The 23,357-nt window shown below is 44.0% G+C and overlaps 1 protein-coding gene across 1 annotated transcript in view; it reads left to right on the forward strand.

Moving 5' to 3' along the window:
* LOC148501809 (ovostatin-like) overlaps positions 1 to 23,357 on the forward strand; it is an 86,503-nt gene that overhangs the window by 12,723 nt on the left and 50,423 nt on the right. The window contains exons 2-11 of the mRNA XM_088449990.1: positions 5,164 to 5,347; positions 5,777 to 5,936; positions 8,352 to 8,407; positions 12,323 to 12,343; positions 14,909 to 15,077; positions 17,064 to 17,148; positions 17,258 to 17,384; positions 21,622 to 21,736; positions 22,108 to 22,223; positions 22,932 to 23,090. Coding sequence (XP_088306116.1) covers positions 5,164 to 5,347; positions 5,777 to 5,936; positions 8,352 to 8,407; positions 12,323 to 12,343; positions 14,909 to 15,077; positions 17,064 to 17,148; positions 17,258 to 17,384; positions 21,622 to 21,736; positions 22,108 to 22,223; positions 22,932 to 23,090 — 1,192 coding nt within the window. The remainder of the gene's footprint in view (positions 1 to 5,163; positions 5,348 to 5,776; positions 5,937 to 8,351; positions 8,408 to 12,322; positions 12,344 to 14,908; positions 15,078 to 17,063; positions 17,149 to 17,257; positions 17,385 to 21,621; positions 21,737 to 22,107; positions 22,224 to 22,931; positions 23,091 to 23,357) is intronic.

Genomic DNA, 23,357 nt, shown 5'->3' on the forward strand with positions numbered 1-23,357 from the left:
GAACGACACATAACTCAGTAACTTTGATTTTATAATCTGTCATATCGCAAAAACCCTGCCACATACACCTAGGATCTTTACATTGATTGAATTTATTTTCCATCCTAGCTGAATACTCTGTTTTGGCCCTTTTAATGCCTCTCCTCAGGTCAGACCTCTTTTGTATACACCTCCTTATCACTGGATTTAAAGGCCCTGTCCCGAGCTTTCAATAAGGAACGTACCTTGCTATTTAGCCATGGTTTCTCATTTGGGAATACCCTAAAAGATTTCCTTAATGTCACGCTTTCTATAAAACAGCTGATATAGCCCAAAACCATAGTAGTCAAAAGATCAACGTCTATAGACCCATCTACCATTGATTCCTCAATTAACAATTCCCAATTAGCAAATGCTAGATGGTCCTGTAATATCTCAATCACTCCCACGGGCCAAGCTAATACTGATCTCCTGATAGGCCTAACACGCCTAACCAAAAGCTTATACAGAGGTATCATAAACAAGGAGATGTGGTCTGATTTTCCAATATGGGGACACACAACAGTCTCATGGGCCTATTTTAAGATTTGTATAGACCTGATCCAAAATGTTTACCCCCCCCCCTGAGTCGGAACCGTAACATTCTTAAAGAATTTTGGCAGTACCAGTTTTAAGTCTGCCTGGTTAAAATCTCCCGCCACGATGAATATACCATTCACCTAAATGGATTGCAGTTTTGTTAACTCTCCTGATGTAAGTGGGACAGTCCTGGGGATCAGGATATATTTCCCAGTACCAGCACTGTTTGCATGTCTCCTCCACTGACTGCTGCCCCCTCAGATCTGGGCTACCAGCCATCCATTTATAGGAGATGTAACTGGCTGGGGGCAGCCAAACTCTTCAGCAGTGATGAATAAAGAACATGACCATGTGACATGGCTCCATATAACATGACCACACCCCCTTCATGTGCACATGCCACTGCTTCATTGCTGCCCCCATTCTGTTAGTCATCTGTGGGTACAATATGCTTGATTTGCCTGATTGGCAGCACTGTACCTGGGTATTATGTTTGTAACCATGCTACTGGTGATTAATGGGGGATTCCACTATTTATAGTAATTAACACTACTACCCCCACTCTCCTTCCTCTTGCTGTTGAGGCTCCTGCTGAAATCTGGCACCAGAGCCGAGTCTACAACTTCTAAGTATACCCAGCAATCTCTTCTAATAAAAGTGCCTGCAGGCAGGTCCGGCACTAGGTGTCTCGGCACCCAGCCCCGTCCCGCCCACCCCCTGTGCCTACATTATTCAAAGCAACTGATTGGGTGGCGGGCGGGGCTTTCCTAGTGCCAGACCCCGGTGCCTCTGTGCGACTGCACAGCCCAGAACATGCCAGAGCCAGCCCTGCCTACAGGGGGCATTTATTTGCATGTGTACCAGTAATAATTGATTAGTACATAGTAGCCTGTTCAAACTGACGGGTGACTTTATTGATTAGATCTTATGAGGCCTACTTATTAAACCCTTTCAGCATTGATTAAATGCCCCAACAAATGTAATCCCTTTAGAAGCCTATTGGAACTACGATCAGGGCACATTTATTAATCTTTAAAAAGCTTAATCTTCACAGAGCTTGTCGTTAGCTAGATGTCACTAGCGAGGTGCATCATTGGCCAGTTTTAGCCATTGTAATCTAGAGGCTGCAATTTCAGGATTTTTTTTTTTTTAATTCCTGTAGGATTCTTTTCCCTTAATTGCGGATTGAACATGGGCGGACAGAGGCGCAGTAGCTGTGCTGGGTCCAAACGCCAGAAATAAAGTGAATGTCTCTGCATGATTTTCTTGACCGCTTGTGGCTGGCACATCTTTCCTGCCTCTGACAGACATTATACGCAACTACGCTCCCATAAGGGCTTGAGCTAGCAGCGTGCACTACCCCTGTCTCACAAAGTTGAGTTACCTCTCTGTGGAGGAGGTTACTAGAATCGGGGTGTCCTCTCACTGAGCTGAACGTAGTGACCTGCAAACGGCCCAGGTAGCTTTGGCAGGCAGTAAGTCTCCTAAGGTGTACACATCCCACTGGGCACACAGCACTTGCTCAGTGCCCAGTGGGATGTTTATCTCTGTACGGTTCTCCATATGCATACCAGAATTCTGGACATCCCTGCCCTCTTTGCCCCAGATATTGACCCAGCACACTCTTTACACATTGGATAAGGCCCAGCGTTGTACACAGATACAAGTGTTGGATGTAAAATTAATTAGCAGTCTCCTGGTGTGTCCTTGTCACATCACATTGTGACTAAGGCATATTTTTGGACAAATAAGACTCAAGAAATATGTCCAGCTCTAACAGAGAAACACAGAACTTGCCAAAAGGGTCTCTTAGGTGCGACTGCAGCAGGAATGTGTGAGGATACATCTAGAAGTCACTTTCTTGCCTCATCTTTCTCAGGCAATACTTTACTGTAGGCAGATTACTACAGACTGGTGGCTATTTAAAAAATTTATAGAAAGAGTACTGTTCTCTCCCTTCCATTTTCCTTGCCAGTGATTCCCCTGTTTAAAGAACTCCAGCCCTCTGCTGGACAGTGTTTTACCACCTATCTCTGTCTCAGGGCAACATAGAACTTGCAGAAACCTCAGAGAGGCTGGTTTAGCCATAAGGAAACCAGATGGTTATTGCCAACATGCCTTTCCTGCTTGTCCAGAATGACTTTGGCTTCCAAATAGGCCTTTCATACGATTCTGGTCCATCCAAATTACAGTGAGCTTCTAAGGTTCCTCTGGAACGATGTCCTCTACCAATGGACTGTCATGGTTTTTGACCTGTTCAACTCACCTTACACATCCACTCGACTCATGAAAGCCATAGTGACGCATCTTCACCAGAAGGGAGTTTTGCTGTATCCTTTACTTAGTTCTCCTGGTAGTCTACTCAGACCGTGAGAAGCTTCTTTCTCACCGAGGGCTTATTAAGACTCTCGTCCAGGTTTCTCTGCAAACCTGAACTAAATCAATATTGACTCCTTGCCATCCATTTTGTTTTGATGGGGTCCTTAGTAGATTCCTGTTCTTTCTCAATAGCAGTCCCTCCAGATACATTGGCAGATGTTGATACTTTTGTCTCAAAAATTCTTTGTCATCAGCTTTTTATGAGTGATTTAGTGAAAGTCATAAGCAAATTGAGAGCTTTGGATCCAAGTTTCCTCCATGCCTCCCTCATATGCAGGAACTCTCCGAACCAGAATGTCTTGTCTCCACTGAGAGGGGTTTTATTGGTCAGACAAGATCCTGCTGACCCCTACATTCTGCAGGGAGACATAGATTTGGGAAGTTCATGTGCTCCCACACAGGCTCCTTTTAGCCCTACCTCCGAACATGGTCATCACTTCCGGTGATCCACTCACAGGGGCGATTTAAATGTTTTACACTTTTTTTTTTTTTTTTTATAAAGATGCCTGACTGAGCAATTCAATTGTTGCTCCATCAGGGCGCGATAGCCACTGGCATTTCTGCTGGCACCCTGAGGAGGGTGACAGCAGCAATGTGTGAAACAAAACCCTGGTTAGGGCGTGCTAAGAGCAGTTAGCGCGCCCTAACCAGAACTTTAGATGGGTTTAGCCGTTTTACACGGTTAAACCTGGGGTGAAGAGGGCAATAATTAGTGAGTGCCCAGAACAGTTGAATTGCCACTTTGGCTGCTCATTAACTATCACGCCTAAAAAGCAAAAAAACCAAAACAAAATAAAAACAAAAAAAATTTAATTGAATTAAATTGGGGATATTCGCGAAAGACACGGTGGTAAGAGTAAAGTGGTCTACCAAAGAGTCGGCAGCCCACCTAAACCTCCTGAAACTAAAGCTGTGTACACACTGTGCAGTGTATGTACCCAACAACTGCATGATGCTATTGAACAATACATCACGCAGTCCATATACAATGCATGCAGTGTACGACTGATTGATGTGTGGTTCTGTGCTGCATTTGGTAGCAGGGGGTCATTCAATGCATCGTCAACAGATGGGACGATGCAATAAACGACCTGCAGGCATGCGTGATCAGGCGTATGCACTATGCGACCCATGTGATAATCCGATCCATGTCTGAATGGTATATCGAGGGATCACATAGTGAGCGGACAAGTTGGCCCTTTTTTCCTTAGTTCCACTACATAATACATATTCAAGCGATCTCCCTTCAACTCTGTCTAGACCACAGGTTCTCAAACTCTGTCCTTTGGGACCCCAAACAGTGCATGTTTTCCAGGTCTCACAGAATCATAAGGGAAATAATTGGCTCCATTAATGGATCTTTTAACATGTCAGTGAGTGATGAATACACCTGTGCACCTGCTGGGTGACCTAGAAAATGTTTCCTGTGTGGGGTCCTGAGGACTGTGTTTGAGAACCACTGGTCTAGACAACAGAACTGCAGTTTCTTACCTCAACAGGATGGAAATGCCTCATATTAGACCAAGAGAGTCTGAAACCAGAGATTTTCCTCAACATTGTAGCGACCTTCAGAAAGCAGCAAGTGGACCTGTTTGCTGTTCCATCCAATGCACAGGTTCCATCCATGTCCAGAATCTGGGCCCAGTGGTTTTTCACATGGATGTGATGTCGTTCATGTTCTCCTCCCATATGCCTTTTCCCCAGTTGGGCATGGCTGTGATAAATGGAGTAATGTTTAATTGAGGGTGAGGCTTGAAATGATGGGTAATGGACATGTTCATTGTTTTTACATAAAATGTACTACTTTTTTGGAAAGTATTGTCCTATATCCAGCATAGGGTGCAGGACAGACTGTGTGCCTTTACTCCTTAAAGAATGAGAACCTGCCCCAGCTCAACTAAGTGTGTGTGTGTGTGTGTGTCATTTCTTCTACAATTGGAAACATCAATAGATACTAAGTTGCACTAATTCCTGAATATTGGTAAATATGCCCTTTAAGGGGAATATGTACTAAGCAGTGGTAACCACTCTTTATCTACAGATGGGAATAGAGGCAACCAAAAATCACAAGTTGAGTTTTATATAGGAGAAGGTTCCCCAGCAGCACAGTAGTGCGGTCCGCTCCTGTCTTACTGATGGCAGATTACTGTATATACAGGTGTCTGACACTACAAAGTTCATACTGTACATTCATTGTATGTTTTTTTTTTTTTTTTCTCTTCATAGACAATATGTCCTGAGCACACCTGTATCGCTAACCAGCGGAGAAACCGGAAAGCTTTGTGTAAACCTTGTGCATTGCAGCGATCCCCTAGATATCAATGTAGTGCTAGAATACAATGGAAAGAATACCACCATCATTGAAGCTCATGTTACTACTCCTGAATACTCCCTGTGTAATGATTACCCGGTAAGGACCAGACGACGTGAGCAATCCACAGTATCCAATCACATCACAGATCTGGACTGACTGTGAATAACCTGTTATTACACACTATTGACACCCACAGTCATGTTTCTATGTCTTGTTGGGACAGAAAGGGGCATTGCTGGGGCTGATACGGTATATACGGGAATTTTTCCAAGAGCCACAGTATTTCTCGTCAACATGTACAGTTACCTGGCTCTGAGTTCTGTTTGCCAAATTGTAATTTATATCTAGTCCCCAGTCATGCACATAAGCTCTGTCAACATAAAATGCTTAGTTTGTTGTAGCTGGATTACTCAAATGTACGGAAACACCACACTATATAAACATGTTCAGTCCAAGACCGATAATCCCATTTTGGCAGAGTTTTTGTGAGTCTTTGAGAAGTTTGAGAATTTTTCTCCTCCTCAGATTCCAGCTGTCCCCAGTTCTGTGCCTGTTGTCATCATCTTTTCTGCAATTGGGAAGGTCACCGACATGAGGGAGAGGAAGACTGTGGTGATTAAGCCCCCTTCTTCAAACAAGTGTATGTTTCAGATGGACAAACCCATTTACAAAGCTGGCCAGAAAGGTGAGTAGAGCAGAAAGACACTACGTTCTCTCACCACATGCCATCCCAACATCAAGATATGGAGAAGTGGGACACAGTTGGCCTGGCCCAGATTTCTCCCCCCCCCCCCCCCCCATACAGTTTGTGCAAGCTGCACCCCTTTTGCATAAGACCACCCCCTGCGGGAGTCCATGTCTAAAATTGACAGTTCATTATGTGCTAATAATTTGGTTGGCAACCATGGATGGATGCATAATATTATTATTATTAGCACATAATGAAAGTTGAAGGTAGCAAATAGATGACGGGGGTTGGAATATTGGACACCTCAAATTTGGGGAAGGCCCCGAGACTCCTGGGAGGATAGTGCACCCCTCGTTTTCTCAAGGGGGTGTTGCGCCATTCTTGTCGGGCCTTGCCTCCGCTGTAAAATGGCGTGATTCAGGACATCTTGCACTGGTAGGAGCTGCCTGATTGATGCAGATAGCAACATTATTCCTGCTTGGACTTCCCGAAGAGTACTGTATGTTCAAGAATCGTGACATGAGACATAGGGCCTGATTAAGAGCCGTTCGCAATTTGCGGACGTTCGTTCAGGAAAAGGGGGTGGCTATTCAAATGAACCATTCGCTCTTTGCGGTCTGTTCACGCCTCTGTCTGAACGAGCAAACAAAACCTGCGGCCGCTATTTTGTAAAAACGCCCCCTGGCTGCTCGCATCCTACGTCATGTCCGCTATTTATTAGATTAATCGAGTACATCGACCAGGGTATGAACTGCTCGCTATTCTTGTGTTTGGTTTTTGCTACCACAATTTTGCGAGCAGTTCTGGCTCCAAACTAACCCAGTGACGTGGTCAATGACGCTGCTGTATTAATTATGCACACCCATAAAACGCCCGTTTTGACCGTTTGGCACGCCTGCGTTCGGATCTCCACTCCCCGTTTTCAAGCACCTTCCCCTGTTACCACCCACAAACGCCTACTCCTGTCACTCAAATTATCAGGCATTCCCTATTTTGCGAGCACATGAATTTCGGCCACACTGACTGGTTCGCGCATGCGTATAACGATCTGTACGCATGTGCAGTTGGGCAAACATCGCTTGGAACGAACGAGCGGCCGCTTACGAGCGGCTCTGAATCAGGCCCATAGACCAGTTGTGCTGTAACCCATAGCAACATATCAGATTTGTTTTGATAAGCCTTGAATAAATATGACTAATGGATGTTAATATCGGGTTGTCATTGGTTACAGCAAGTATGCTATTGGCTATTACAATAAAAATGTCAAATTCAGCGCTGGAGAGGAGCAGCATAAAATTATACCATTGTTATCAAAGACTGGATATAACAATATATTAAAAATACACAGAAAATGTCAGCGCTCCACTGCAGAGATGTATATAAAACTAGATGGAGAGAACATGCATATGAAATCTTTCACACAGTTACCCTCCTTTACTTTGGAGTACATCTCTATCCTGATTTTCTAGTTCAGTCAGAAATTTTCTCCAAAGACATGAAAAATAGATGAACAAATAATGGTCTTATAGTGTAATATGTTCAAAACAGTCTGGATCTCCTAAAGAATGGGTAACGTCCAAATCTTCCTCAATATGGTCAATGTGGTTAGTGCTCTGATCTTAATTGAAGATTCACCCACAAACGTGTATCATCTTTGTATATAGAATGATGCTCACAACATCAAGGGTATTGTATTTGGGCTGACTGGTGTCACTCTTTTGGAAGGCACCTGAACTGTGCATTACGTCTAATGGGAGTGCCACCCTCTGGATAGAAAATAAACATATCTCTATATCTCATCTCTCTCTATCTATCCATCTATCTCCTTTATATAATATTAATAGTGTACGTATGAGCTACCCAGAGCTGTGGATCATCTGAATATGATTTATATTCTTTTAAGGTGTTTCAACCATTTGACGTCTCCTAAGCCGTTCCTGCCACCGCTAGCTGCACAGTCGCCAATGTCTGGCTACTGTATCAGATGCCAACAGTAAAGCAATCACACCCCCCCCCCCCCCTAAGCAAATACTACATACAGTAGAGTAGCGGAACAAATTGTAAGTGTTCCACACATATTATATTGTAAGCCCACATAGGTAGGATCAGCTTTACCTTCTGTATCATGGCATTGAGTGTTTTTGTTTTTGTTTTTTGAGACCCTCTATATGTTGTAACTTTAATCTCAACCAACACATTCACATAGAACGTTAAAAAAAAAAAAAAAAAATAGCGCAGTCCAGCATTTACTGTATCTATGATGTAAAAATACATTAGCTCTTCTTCTTTGCTTATGTGGGTGCAGCAAAATTAATGACACTTGGTAATATACTCTCCTTTATTCTGCTTAAAAAAAAAAAAAAAAAAAAAAATTTGAATCCTTCAGACTTTATTTTTTTTTCCCTGTTGTAGTACTGTTCCGTGTGATCTGTCTAACCCCGCAGCTGAAGGTGGTAAATGATGAGAAGGTGAGTGATTTGGGGATAAAATCCCCTCCATTCATTTTACCAGCCCTAATACACCGCTCCCTCGTGGTCTTACTGTTGGAAATGATGTGTGTGCAGGTGTTGATATTGCAGTTATGTAGGAACACACCAGCGGATCACTCATACTTTGAACAGCCCAGTTACTTACCCAGTGGTGTTGGTCTATAGATGGCAGGTACAGCTGTAATCATGTAATATCCGTTACATACCAGGATGTGACGCTGGCATCGCAGTGACACTATCACATCTATTGGTGGCTTTTTGAAAGGAATGTTGGTGTAAAGTATAGATGTGATATTTTTTTTTATTTTTCCTCTGTCTGATTATCATGGGGGGGGGGGAGGAGAGAGACTGACACTGGGAGTGGGACCCACAAGCCTGTAAAATTCCCCCTGCAGGACTAGACATGCCAGTCTGTCAGTAGGAAATATATATTTCTCAAAGGGTGCGCTTAATTATAATATTTAAAGATTTTATAATATCCCTTAGTAACTTGCCTGCATTAAACAAACATTAAATGTTAAAACCCTCTCTTTACATAAATCAGACCTACTCCCTCAATAATGTTTTTAGGAATACAAGGAAATAATGTCAATATTGTATCCGTTCATTACATCACTTGTAGCAGCTAAAATTTATTCCTAAAAACACTTAAGGGAGTTTCTTATTTGTGGAAAGAGAATGTTTTAACATTTGATGTTCTGTTTTTTTTTTTTTTTTTTTTTTTTTTAAAGCTGGTATTTTACTATGCGATTATTATTGAATCTTTAAATCAATATTATAATTGAGCAATATCTTTGAGATAGATAGAGATGTCTCTGGGCCTGATTCAGAGCCGGACGCTCCCTCCATCGTGTGCATGCACAGTGGGGAACATCGACCCACTTGTGAGCATACTGCTGCTCGCGAGTGGGTCTGAATGACCCCCTCTGTCTCTGTCTCTCATGCACTTGCTTCTCCTTTTGATTAGCCCCTAGGGATGGACATTGGCTTCAGATGTTTCACAACCATCAATGTTTTACTTTCGATGGTAGTGTTTTAACCATTTGACGGTGGCATTGTGATGGTAGCCACCATCAAGATGTTGTGGAAGCAAAGGCCATCTGATGTTAAAAATACAGCTGTTTAACATTCGGAACTGCTGTGTGGTGCTATTGCGCATGTATAAACAGGTCTTCTTTTTTTGAGCATGCACTAATCATATGAAGTGTTTTTTTTTTTTTCCATCAATTTCTTTTGATGCGATGGTAAGCAACCATAGCATTGACCATTTAGATGGCAGAAGCCCAGCATTCATTTGATGGTGGGCTTCCGAAGTCCATCCCTACGAGTCACAGGCTGGCACCCATGGCAAGAGGTGCAAGCCGTGGTAATATGAATATAGCTGGCTACACACCTGTACAATCACGCAATGTTTTGATCAACTAAACTCCCGTTTGGAAGTCCCAACCACGGTGCCGATATGCACACAATCATACTTGTGACCTTCGATTCCAGCTGCTGCAATATTGAAGGAAAATGCTTGTACCAGCGAGCACACACTTTCTCCTGATTCCAGGTTGCAGTATGTTTACCAAGAATTACCATAATGGGCTGCAAAGGGGCATGATTACAGAATAAAAACTAAAAGGGGTCAGCAATAAGTGGGTGTCCAGGTGTTGTGGCTCTGCACATCCCAGCAAGCCAGTAAGACAAATATACTCCATCTATGTGCTGGGGAAAGGTTTATGGTGCAGGGTGTATACTTTTGAACACTTGCTTTAGTAGTTGTGAGACTGCACATCCCAACAAGTCCAGACAAAATTTTGCCTAAATGTATTGTATCACTATATGGGCTATAAATACAGTGATAAGTGGAAAAGGAGGCCAGTTTACACGAGAGTATGTAGCTAGCCACCTGACTTAGGGTCTCATTCACACCCACTCATGAGCGCCGTACGCTCGCAAGCGGGTCGATGTTACCCAAACAGGCACCTCCGTCGTGCGCATGCGCGAGACACTAATTACGACGGGGTAGCCGTCGTTATGGGTCTCGCACCAAAGGGGGCGTGCTGTCGATGGTGATTGACAGCACGCCCCCTTTGGTGGGCGTGCCAGGGGCGTGGCTGCCCAGATGGAGGCGTTCCCATGGGAACGCCTACCGTCTGGGTCCGGCCCCACTGACATCACTAGTGATGTCAGTGGCAGTGTTTTTGGCTCTGATAGAGCCAAAAGCACTGCGGGCTTGCGGCAGACGAGACCCTACCACAAGGCTCTCGTCGCAAGCCCGATGGTCTTGACCATTGCGATATCTTTTTGGCCGCTTGCATAAGCTGTGGGTGATCACCCACAGCTATGCGAGCGGCCAGGAGGCCGCTCCAGTTTTAGGTAGGCCGGCCCTGATTCAGAGCGAGCACTCTGGTCAGAGCGTCCAGCTCTGAATCAGGCCCTTAGTTTAATTATGCACACCCAGAGAGACTGCTCCAATTTATTTTTTGGGAGGATGTGCAGTTGTAAGAATGGTGGAAGGTGCATACACACTGCACTTTTAGTCCGATCTTGCTCGGTAGAATATTAAACCATACAGAAGATGCAATCCTTAATTCTCCTAGTTGTTATTCAACCAAACCTAATCAAAGGTGTGTACACTCTCTTCTGATTATCGAACAAAAGGCTCAATCAAAAGATCAGCCCGACGATTGTATAGGTGTGTACCCAGCTTAAGTGTCTGTGCCATTGCGCTCCCCCCTCCTCTGTCCCCTAACTGAAATTGCCCTCCCACTCTAGGCGGGAAGAAAAGTGCTGCAGTAAGTGAAGAGGGCTGCCACCGCAGTCTCCCGGGCAGTTCAGAGTAGCTGGTGAAGTCCTGACCAGAGCATGTGCCCTCTCATGACAGAAGGGGTCCCGAAGTGGCAGTTGGTGGTTGTATAGTAACAGAGGAGCCAGCCTACAGGGCACTGATAAGGAAGGGGCTGGACGAGGAAGGCTTGAACCGCCACTCCAGACAGTGCTGATTTGTCTCCGGAGATGCCCACCACTGCCTCTCTGTTGAGTGTGACAGAAGGCCGGGGAGACTAAGCCATACTGTCCCCAGCTCGGGTACTGATTAATCCTCAGTACAGCTTAATCCTTTCACACACATCCAGTCAGCTTCTAGTGAGTGAAGTTTGCTTAATCCTGGCATTAAGTTGCACAGCCCCACGTTAACCCTGCCTGTGACAATATTTGCGTTGTAACAAAATCATCAGTGATTTCATTAGCACGGTCAACCCCATTTCACCTCTATAGCCTGCAGGATAGGAAAGACTGTGAATAAACATTTGCACCCCTCACCAGTCAGCAACGGAACTGATAACCTTAAACCAACTGTGGACAAGAGGCTAGTTACGCCAGGACTTGTTGTGTAACAAACTGTCTGCAGGGAACCAGCTGATCGTGGTATTACACATAACACCCCTTTCCCACAGAAAAGCAAATGATGTGTCAAACATTTGGACAAGCTGCACAAGCCCATGTGTGTGAAAGGAAACATTGTTACCGTTATACCACTGGCGTGCAGGGATGGCACGGTACCCGACCTGCACAGTGGATACTCCCGGCTGTTACACGGTAACCGTGCTGTGCCCGGGCTGCGTGAAAGGATCCACTGCTTCCAGGTTTCTTTCTTTTTTTTTCACACCTGGCAAAAAAACAGGCGCCTTTTTGCTGCCCGGTCAAAACCGGCATGTGTGAAACTGGCCTGAGGAATGCGGTTGGGAAACACTGCTGTACAGTATAATGGTCACCTAGCAGAACAGTGACCTGTGTACATAATCAGACTTCTTGCTTCTTAGACCAAAAAAATAATGGATTGACCAGAGAGAATGTAATTTTAGGACTAATTTAACTTTTTTTTTTTTTTTTTTTTTTCCCTTTCAGTTCTCCGCTGTCTACCTGCAGGTAAGACTATCAGAACTTTATATTCCCATAATAATTAGGCTGTGTTGAATGAGTGTTAATGAATATTTTGGCACATGGGGCCTGATTCTGAATAAGACTCAATGGTGATGGTTACTCTTCCGTTGAGCATCTCACTCGCGTGTTCAGATGTATACCAGGCAAATGGTTTCTACTGCTGCTTAGTACAGTCATGGCTGAAAGTTTTGAGAATGGCACAAGTATTGTTTTTTACAACGTTTGCTGCTTCAGTGTTTTTAGACCTTTTTGTCAGATGTTACTATGGTATACTGAAGTAAAATTACAGGCATTTCATAAGTGTCATAGGCTTTTATTGACAATTTATATTAAGTTTATGCAAAGAGTCAATATTTGCAGTGTTGACCCTTCTTTTCAAGACCTCTGCAATTCGCCCTGACATGCTGTCAATCAACTTCTGGGCCACATACTGACTGATGGCCGCCCATTCTTGCCTAATCAATGCTTGGAGTTTGTCAGAATTTGTTGAATTTTTGTTTGTCCACCCGCCTCTTGGGAGAAGTTGCTCATTCTTTATTCATGGCTGTGTTCTTAGGCAAAATTGTGAGTGAGCCCACTCCCTTGGCTGAGAATCAACCCCACACATGAAAGGTCTCAAGATGCATTACTGTTGGCATGACACAGGACTGATGGTAGCGCTCACCATTCCTTCTCCGGACAAGCGTTTTTCCAGATGCCCCAAACAATCTGAAAGGGGATTCATCAGAAAAAATAACTTTACCCCAGTCCTCAGCAGTCCAATCCCTGTACCTTTTGCAGAATATCAGCCTGTCCCTGATTTATTTTATTTTTTTTCCTGGAAAGAAGTGGCTTCTTTGCTGCCCTTCTTGATACCAGGCCATCCTCCAAGTCTTCGTCCTCTGTCATGCCAACAGTAAAGTATCCTAAGACCATTCAATTATGGGGTTGCTTCTCAGCCAAGGGAGTGGGCTCACTCACAATTTGGCTAAGAACACAGCCATGAATAAAGAATGGTACCAAAACATCCTCTAAGAGCAACTTCTCACAACCAACCAAGAACAGTTTGGTGATGAACAATGCCTTTTCTAGCATGATGGAGCACCTAGCCATAAGGCAAAAGTGATAACAAAGTGGATCAGGGAACAAAACTTCGAAATTGTGGGTCTATGGCCAGGGAACTCCCCAGACCTTTAATCCCATTGAGAACTTGTGGTCAATCCTCAAGATTACAATTTTGGGTAAATGAACATTGCCAGAGAATTAACATTTTCAGATTTAATGCATTAAAACACGTTTTAAACAGAGGCGTAGCCAGAACATTGTAGGCCCCATAGCAACCTTTTTGAAGGGGGCCCTTCACCAGTGCTTCTAGAGAAACTCCTTTCTCTGCAGTGGTTCTTTTTATACCCCATAATAGTGCCTTTGTTTACATCATACCACATACTGGCACCAGTTCATATTATGCCATATTGTATCCCCCCCCCCCCAGTGCCCAATATGCCACATTGTGGCATTGCCAGTTCACATTCTGCCACACAGGGGGCAGGGCCCAACCAGCTCCTACCTGAGGGGATACTTCCTAATGCAGGAAATTCCATTTTGAGTGGAGATCGTCCTAATTTAGATAAATTGTCCCTTTCTGGGACAGCCCTAATCTCTGAGCTCCTTTCCTGCTCCCAGTTTCACAAAGGCCGGGCTTACTGACTAGCTCAGCTGTGTCTGTTAGTGTGATGCAAGAGTGTGGAGATGGATCATATTAGTGTGGAGCTTTACTGAGAAGGAGAGACAGATCACCACTGATGAGTCCCCTTTTCAGGCCCAGGCAATGGGCTGGACCCAGTTTCTTAGCAGGCACGTTCGGGAACTTGGTAGACTTCTACAGCTACAGTATAAATTAGCTGGGTCCGGGGCCCATAGAATTGGCTCCCCTTGCACCAAATATAGCTACACTCATCTCATTCTCAACTAATCATAATGACTGACTTATTTAAGGGTTAGGGTCCCATTGTTCATACACTGGACTTGTATATTCATTTGCTGATGATGGGCCTGATTCAGATTTGGGAATAGTGAGAGCCAGTAACTGCATCTTGGTAATACCATGCTGGACTTCAGGTACAGCAGATGTAACATGTGCAGAGAGATGTCAGTTTGGACGCACCCCTCCCCAAATCTACATCTATATTGCACTTTAAAAATAAAGCTGTCCAGAATCTGTGGGCTACATGCAACAGCAGCCAGTATTTACCCTGCATGCAAAAACTATGTATGTATTTGCACCCCTTTTATTGCAACATGGTTTGTCCATGTATTTGCTTACTCTATTCCTAACTCTGAATTAGACCCACAATTGCCAGCAATTTCTGCATCTCTTTGCTTTTTTGTAGGGTTATAATTTATTTTTTCTATCTTTAATTTTTATGTAGACTCTGAATTTTTTTTTTTTTGTTTATTTTGGCCCATGTACCAACATGGCTATGTTGTATCGCCTACGTAAACCATCCTCTTGCCCATACATTCACTGAATGATTTTCTCCACTCCCCCCGCCCTGTCTCTCTCTCCTCCAGGATCCTTCAAGAACCAAAATAGCGCAGTGGTTGCATCAAGTATCTGACCATGGGGTGATCTCCTTGGAATTCCAACTGATTAGCGACGCTGTTCCTGGGTCCTACATGATTTCAGCAGAAAGAGAAAAGGGTTCTGCTGTCAGGCAGTGGTTTACTGTGAAAGAATATGGTATCTCATAGAACCCATTGTGGTGTATAAAAAAACTGCATACAGATGTGGCTTCAGTCGCCCCAAACAGCCTCTCATTATTTGCTTATTTATGTGAATAAGATGCATGTTTTGAGCAAATAAGATGCTCGGCGCGCCCGAACTGCCTGGGACCGTGCGCGCCGAGCGTCGTCTTTGCTCAAAACATTCATCTTATTCACCTAAATAAATAATGAAGTGACAAAACTACTCTGCTATATTACACTGATCAATATGATGAGCAACATTTGTACAGTTGTGCGTGACGGAGTCTGAATCTGTAATACGCTATCCTAATACGCGCCCACGGCTTATTCTCGCTCCATGCTTCGTTGCGCTTCATCTGCGTTTTTGTACGTCTTTAGAACTAACTCCTGTGCAGTTAAAGGCGCAGACCAGCGTCTCTTGTACACTATATGAGTGGTGTTTCACTGCGTCTGCGATGCTAATAAGGCGTAAAATGTAAAGAAAAAGATGATGCGCTACAGCTCTCGGAGCAGCTTAAATGCGCCGGGCGTTTCATGCCGTATGACTTATATATGCTGTGTGTATGAGGACACATCTGTAGGTGGCCATAAAGAGAATTAGGCCCTCATTCAGAGCCGCTCGCTAGCGGCAGTACGCTCGTTCCGAGCGATGTTCGCACATCTGCGCATGCGTACGGTTTTTAGTACTCATGCGCGAACCAGTCAGTGCGGCCGAAAATCGTTTGTACGCTATATAGCGAGTGCCTGCTATTTTGAGTGACAGAATGAGGCGTATGTGGGTGGTAACAGGGGAAGGTGCTTGAAAACGGGGGAGTGGAATTCGAACGCAGGCGCGCTTAAAGGTCAAAACGGGCGTTTTAAGGGTGTGCATAATTAATACAGCAGCGTCATTGACCACGTCACTTGTTTTTTTTAACTCAGAACTGCTCGCAAAATAGCGGTTGAAAAAACCAACCACAAGAATAGCGAGCAGTTCATACGCTGTACGATGTACTCGATTAATCTAATAAATAGCGGACATGACGTATGGTGCGAGCGGCCAGGGGGCGTTTTTATCAAATAAACGAGCATATTTTTTGCTCGCTCGTTCAGACTTAGAGGTGTGAACAGACTGCAATGTGCGAACAGATCATTTGAATAGCCACCCCTTGTTTTTGAACGAACGACCGCAAATAGCGAACGGCTCTGAATGAGGGCCTTAGTCATGGAATGCTTGTGTGCATTTATGTATACATTTTGTATATGAATCTCTTAAGATCCCCTATACAGGGGGAGATTTATCAAGCCTTGGAGAGACTGAGAAGCTGATCAGTTGCTTTGGGCAACGTCTCCTTTAGCTGTCATTTATTTAGCACGGTCTATGAAATGACAATTAGAAGATGCTAGGTTGCTTTTGCCTCTCCTCCCTCATCCTCCACTGTGAGTGATAGGGATGGACATTGCTTACCATCCATGGTTTAATCGGTGATCTATGGTGAACCATCGATGGTTTGCACCACTGCTGCTGCCCCCCAGCATTGAGTGCTGCAGGTCAATCAAAATAGTGGGTAGAGTTAAGCTCCGTGCTGACGAAAGGAGAAAAAAAAAACGCATAGGGTACTACTGCGATGGCAGAGAACCATTAATCTCTTCCATTGACGGCAAAATCATGGACCATCTGTAGTTAACTATCAATGTTTAATATTGATGGCCGTCCCTAGTGATTGAGCTGTTGCAGTAGAATCTGAGCTGAAGTGTTGCTAAAACATAGAGACTCTATTATGGGAATTGTAGGACAGTGATTCTGTTGTAGTTCTAGCTACAGTAGATGTCACACTGCTCTGCAGACATGCAGCATTATATCCCATTTTACAGGTCTACTTTCTAAAAAAAATAAATGTTGTGGTCCACAGGTTACCCTGCTTCTTTATGTATGTTTTCATCTTTATAAGCCATTACGCTGCATTATATAAAGTTACCGTTTGTTCCTGCTTCCTTGCAGTGCTGCCCAGATTTGAAGTTAAGGTGGAATCTCCAAACCGTTTATCAGTAGCCTCAGAAGAGCTGAAATTCAGTGTCTCTGCTATGTACGTAAAGTCATTTTAAAACTTTTTATTTTTTTTTATTTTCATGTCTAGTGAGGATGTGACTAGTACTAATCTCAGCCAGTATAACTGATCTGTGCCTCTCCCTCAGTTACACGTTTGGCGAGCCGGTGGCCGGCTCCATCACGGTTCGGTATTGCAAGCAGCCAGAATTCTACGGCAGACGACAAAACTGCTTCAAAGACAAAGGTGGTTTCTGTTCTAATATGACCGGAGAGGTGAGTGCAGAGGCCTGTGTGAGTGACTACAGCCTGTTTTATGTTTGTGTGAGGACTGGATAGAGTACAGATGGGAGCTGAGACCTGTGCAGTCCTCTACATAATTCATACTTTGCCCTATGCTTTGTTGTATTTAGAGTTTGTCTTCATCAGCTGATCTCCTAGTATGGCCCATATTCAATTAGTTTTGCACCCACAATACTTTTCTGCCTGCTGGACTTTTCGCCTACATTGCGTGTTTTTGTGAATAAAACTTTTCGTGCATGCCCCCACTATTCGCCGTATTCAATTCCAAAGGACTTGAAAATGGCACCTGGCGAAACTGAAACAGGTCCTGTCAAAAATGGGGAACTCAGCCTGACACCTCCCAAAAGATGCATGAACATTGGGGATCACTATAGATTCCCCCGAGTAACCCTAATGAAGGTATTTGGGGTTCTTAAGTTGTGACAATTGGTTCCAATGAGCTCTTTTACACAAGTGGTGAAGAATAGCATAAAGCAATTTTTTTTTGAGAAAAAAAAAACTCCCAGCAAATTTGGGGTACATGAAAATGGGTGCTAGCATATTTTTATGTTGCTAAAGTGAAGTCTTAAAACACGTAAAAATCCTCCTGCCACAAACACTTGCACTCATAAACACCTGCCCCATACTTGGGGACCCCCCAGAAGTCTATTTCGCTAGTTTTTGTTTGTCCCCCAACTTTGCAGTTTTTCGCCCTCAAAATGAAAGTACTTTTTTTTTTGGGTGTTCTAAAGTCATCTTTTTTTTTTTTTTTTTTCTTTTTTTTTTTGACAGTTTATCTTTGGGGGACTGTCCCAAAGGTGCAGGGGGGTTTTCCCGAAATTTGTGCCCCAAAACCGCAATTCTGCACTTTTTTCCGCCTGCTATTCATAGGCAAAACTTCTCCGCCGATTTACATTACATTGACTTTTCACGTACGCGAAAGTCTTTGGAATTGAATACGGGGATAAGTTTTTGCCTGGCGAAATGACTTCATCCGCGATACTTTTCCGCGGTTTCTGACTTCTCGCCTCTAATTGAATACAGCCCTATATAGTATAAATTCTCTACTCTCTGACTTGCGTTAAGTTTATTACTTAATACATTTTCTCCTATACCCAGTGCTATTGCTATGTACAGAGTTACACAAGGTTCCATTTGAAAGCAAAAGGCTGATTGGAAATGAGTGACGGGCCCCATTTATTAACTAACCTTAATATCCGCTGCAAATTTAATTTAGTATCTAAAGATAGTGACGCAGTGAAATTTCTGTAATCTTAGATATTCGCTGTTTGTTAAATACAGGATGATTTATCCACTTTAGGGAGTGCTAAATGGGTTATGAATCGTTGTTAAATGGTGCCCTTATGGGGGGCATCCACTAGACTATTTTATCCCTGTCCAACCTCTTAACGATTTTCCCTTGAAGTTTCCCTTGAAATATGATCTTCCACTCTGAACAATTTGCAAAAGATTTAACAATAAACTATGTTGTTTTAATCTGTGATTGAGAGCTTTCAGCTATAGTGGTCAGACAGTGGTTCATCGTTTGATCGTTCAGCGTGAATGATGTGTAAACGATTTGTAAGCAATCAAGTGAAATTGACCTGCATGCTCAGTCGATGGAGGAGACTATCAAACAACCAGCGGGAGCACGCATCGTACATCGTTAGAAACAATTACTGCACGATTTGCAAACGATGTTCAAATGATGTTCTAACGATTATCGAACGATTTTATCATTATCGTTCAACTTTATCATCTAGTGGATACCCCCCTTTAGTTCTGTGTGATATCGCCCAGCTAGTATTTTGGCTTATGTCACAACACACATGCTCTTACACAATCACTAAAATGCTGCATTCGCATGCAAGTCACACCATCCCGTGTGTGTGTTCTACTATACAGTAGAGAAGTACAAATACCCAGGACATCTCCCCAATGTACATTATTGGGCTCTAACTGCCCCACATTATATACCACCAAATGAAACTCTAGGAAGGGCCACACTAATAATGGAATAAGAAATCCAAATTAATGATTCAAATCACTTTGAAGTGTAACCCATTTATAGGACACATATCCAGCATGTAATACATAGGCCCTCATTCAGAGCCACTCGCTAGCGGCAGTGCGCTCGTTCCGAGCGATGTTCGCACATCTGCGCATGCGTACGGTTTTTAGTACGCATGCGCGAACCAGTCAGTGCGTCTGAAAATCGTTTGTACGCAATATAGTGAGTGCCTGCTATTTTGAGTGACAGAATGAGGCGTATGTGGGTGGTAACAGGGGAAGGTGCTTGAAAACGGGGAGTGGAGATCAGAACGCAGGCGTGCTTAAAGGTCAAAATGGGCGTTTTATGGGTGTACATAATTAATATAGCAGCGTCATTGACCACGTCACTTGGTTTTTTTTAACTCAGAACTGCACGCAAAATAGCGGTTGAAAAAACCAACCACAAGAATAGCGAGCAGTTCATATCCTGTTCGATGTACTCGATTAATCTAATAAATAGCGGACATGACGTATGGTGCGAGCGGCCAGGGGGCGTTTTTAACAAACGAGCGTATGTTTTGCTCGCTCGTTCAGACTTAGAGGTGTGAACAGACTGCAATGTGCGAACGGATCATTTGAATAGCCACCCCTTGTTTTTGAACGAACGAACGCAAATAGCGAACGGCTCTGAATGAGGGCCATAGTTGCCAATCTCCCTGATTGCACCTTACCCCCATTATGAAGCGATACAAAAAAAAAAAACAGACCCATACATTCAAATGTGATAATTAGTATAATTTCCCTGTATTGGTTATAAGGCACAATGGCTACATGCATTTTCAGAAAAAGTATTCGTAGATCTTAGTAACTGCTTTGGGGCTCATTTACATTTGTTTGTAAATAAATTGACACGCCTCCCAGATGTAGCAGTACACAGCCACTTTACCGCCGCGCTCATAGGTGCTGCTTTCACAATCTCCCTGAAATGCTTTTTCAAAAGTAGGCGAGTATGATGTGATAGTGTAATTATATACAGTATCCATGTCATTCTACAGCAGTACAGCAGCAGACACTACATAGAATATTGGGGTAGATGTATTATAGTGGCACTTAACGTGCCACTATAACGCTTCCCCTCTTTACCGAGGCGAAACAGGAAGCACTACCGATGAGATGTATAAACCTCTCATGGGCCGGAGAGGGGGAGCGTTAACTCCCCCCTCCGGCGCTACCCGCTAGAGACCACATAGCATCAGCCTAGTGCTGATGCGCTGTGTCCCTTCCCGGCCGGCTCAACTGAGCATGCGTGGGATCTCGCAAGTATCGCGAGATCCCCGCGTGGAGCCAGCAGCCGGGACAGCGCTGTCCCTGCTGTGGGGATAGGCTAGCGCCAGGCTGTAGCTGTCGCTAACGACAGCTACAGCCGGCCGAACGGTCATGCATTATGACCGTTCGTACATGGCCCTGCCATCTTGTAGATAGCAGCGCCGATAATGACAGGGGCGCATGCATTTACCGCCCAGACCCCCGATCATATATTGGGGAGAAGCGGTATCAGCGCACATAACGAGTGCTGATACCGCTTCTCCCCGATGTATGGTCGTACTCCTCGCTATATGGGCGCCATATTAACACCCATGATTGCATTACAGTAGGAATGTATTAAATAGCACACGCAGGGACAGGGGGCCCCGAATGGAGACTGTCCCTGTGATGTGCTCGGAGTGAAGCAACTGCATTGGCTGTCTCTACACTCCTGTGCCGGGACTCCAGTGCATAGGCTATCTACAGGGACACTCTCCCATTAAATGCCCGTAGGCTACAGCAGCGCAACACCAGTTTCATTCAGATGGGGTTGGCTGCAGATGCCAATCTCCGGGACATGGTAAGTCTGATGGCTTCGTAACCTCCATAAAACCCTGTGGGGGTTGCGCCGCTGTTGGAAATGGAGGGACTGCAACAGATATCCGAGATATCGTACGTAGAGCCTTGGCACTTCATCTGGTCTTGTGCTGCCAGCAATAGGCTGCAGCGTTATGATTGGGAAGTTACTAAAGTCTAGCTACATTAATATCAGAGATACGTTGGACCTGTATACATGGCATCTGCTTTTTAATGTAATCAATCTTTATAAATATTATTTACAAAGCTGTTCATGTTCCGTAAGTCTAGAAAAATAATACAAAAAATTCTTGGCTAATTGCTGCAGCTAAACCTCGGTTATATTGATTTACCCTAGCTTGGTCCGGATGGCACTTATAGTGGGGTCATTGACATGTTCTCCCCCGCCATGAGGTCCATGGGAAGAGGAACATCCATTACGTTGGACATCACAGTGACTGAAGCAGGAACAGGTAAGCGCTACGTCCATACAGGACTTTGGGGTCTATTTACTAAGCAGTGTTAGGAGACAGAAGTGATAAGGTGCCAGCCAATCAGCTCACAACTGTCATTACAGTTAGGAGCTGGTTGGCTGGCACCTTATCACTTTCTTATCACTTTTCACTCTCTCCTCACACTGCTTAGTAAATAGACCCCTTTATTTATAATATGTGCAAATCTAAGATTATTAGTAAATCACCCTGTCCAGCAGCAATGTCAGGCTTGTTTCTATGTGGTTCTCTCAGATCTTATTGATATTTATTTATTTAAACATGTTTGCTTTTAAACCCTGCTAGATTAGATTTCCACAAATCATTGCTATTGTCTTGTATTTTTGCAATAGGTATTCAAGTCACCGAAACGCGTTACGTCTATATCACCCCTCAGCCAGCCTCAATTCAGCTTGAATATGACTCTTTAAACCAGTATTATAAGCGAGGATTGTATTACACTGTTCAGGTGAGTAACAATCTGTAGTACTATAGAAGTCTGATATTTATGAACAATCAGTGCGGCTCCCATGTATTGAGAGGGGTAACTCATTGTGTGCTACATGTTTGAGTCCACTGCAAGAATCCCGTTCCCCTTTATTTTTAAGGGTCAACCTCATCTGGTGCAGTTCTCCTAGTAGAGATCTAACCTACGCGTTTCCCTCCATGTCCTATGTTACCATGACTTCTAATGCCTGGGCAGCAACTTCCAAGTTCATCTTTACCTTTTTAATAAAGCTTAAGCAGGACCAGCTCCAAAATAAAATTTTCCCTGTGGTTACCATACTGCGCATGCGCAACACGCTGGGAAAATGGCCGCAGCGGCCGTTTTCTAGGCATTTTTTTTTAATTAAAAGTGCTGGCGCAGACTTGGGACCGCACACCCTGTACCCATTATAAATACGCCCCTGCCTGCATCTCTATTTCCCCTTGCTGGGTACCTGGTCCTACTCTGTGCAATGATCAGGCCGACCTAATTCTGTGAGCTGCCCCAATGGCCGTTCACCGTTCAGTGCGGATCAGTAGGCAATATGGAATATAACGCCAGACAGCTGCAATGGAAATTTTGCTGTGGGGGAAACCTTTTGGAAGATATTTCTTGCGCAGTGTTATCTGATAGAGCTGTATTCTGTGGTCTCAGCAAAATTTATTTATTTTTTTTGTATTTTTATTACAGGCAAAATTAAATGATGAAAATGGCCAACCTATACCGCAGCAAGAGATTGACTTAGACCTTGAGGATCATGCTACTCAGACTGCCACCACGGACTCTGATGGGCGAGTGGTGTTCCAGATAGACACATCCAATATGTTACAGCCAAACTTTACTTTCAAGGTAAGTAATTGAACATTCCTTCTATGTAAGTGACCTGATGCTTGGCCATACCAGAACCATGTTCCTCCTACGTTGAGTTTAGATGGGCGACTAAGAAGTAGGCACTAAATAGTTAATCTATTGGAGCTGAAGCTCCCCCCTCGTCCACCCTTCTCCCAACACTGCAAGTCATGGAAAATTGTAGTACAGGAATGCACCTATATATAGCAAGCCATCCCACAACATCAGCCGTCATGGCGGGTTAACCAGAAGGACTGTATACCATGC

This window comes from Taudactylus pleione, unplaced genomic scaffold, assembly GCF_031769625.1.
Source record: "Taudactylus pleione unplaced genomic scaffold, aTauple2 ptg000502l, whole genome shotgun sequence".
NCBI lineage: Eukaryota > Metazoa > Chordata > Amphibia > Anura > Myobatrachidae > Taudactylus > Taudactylus pleione.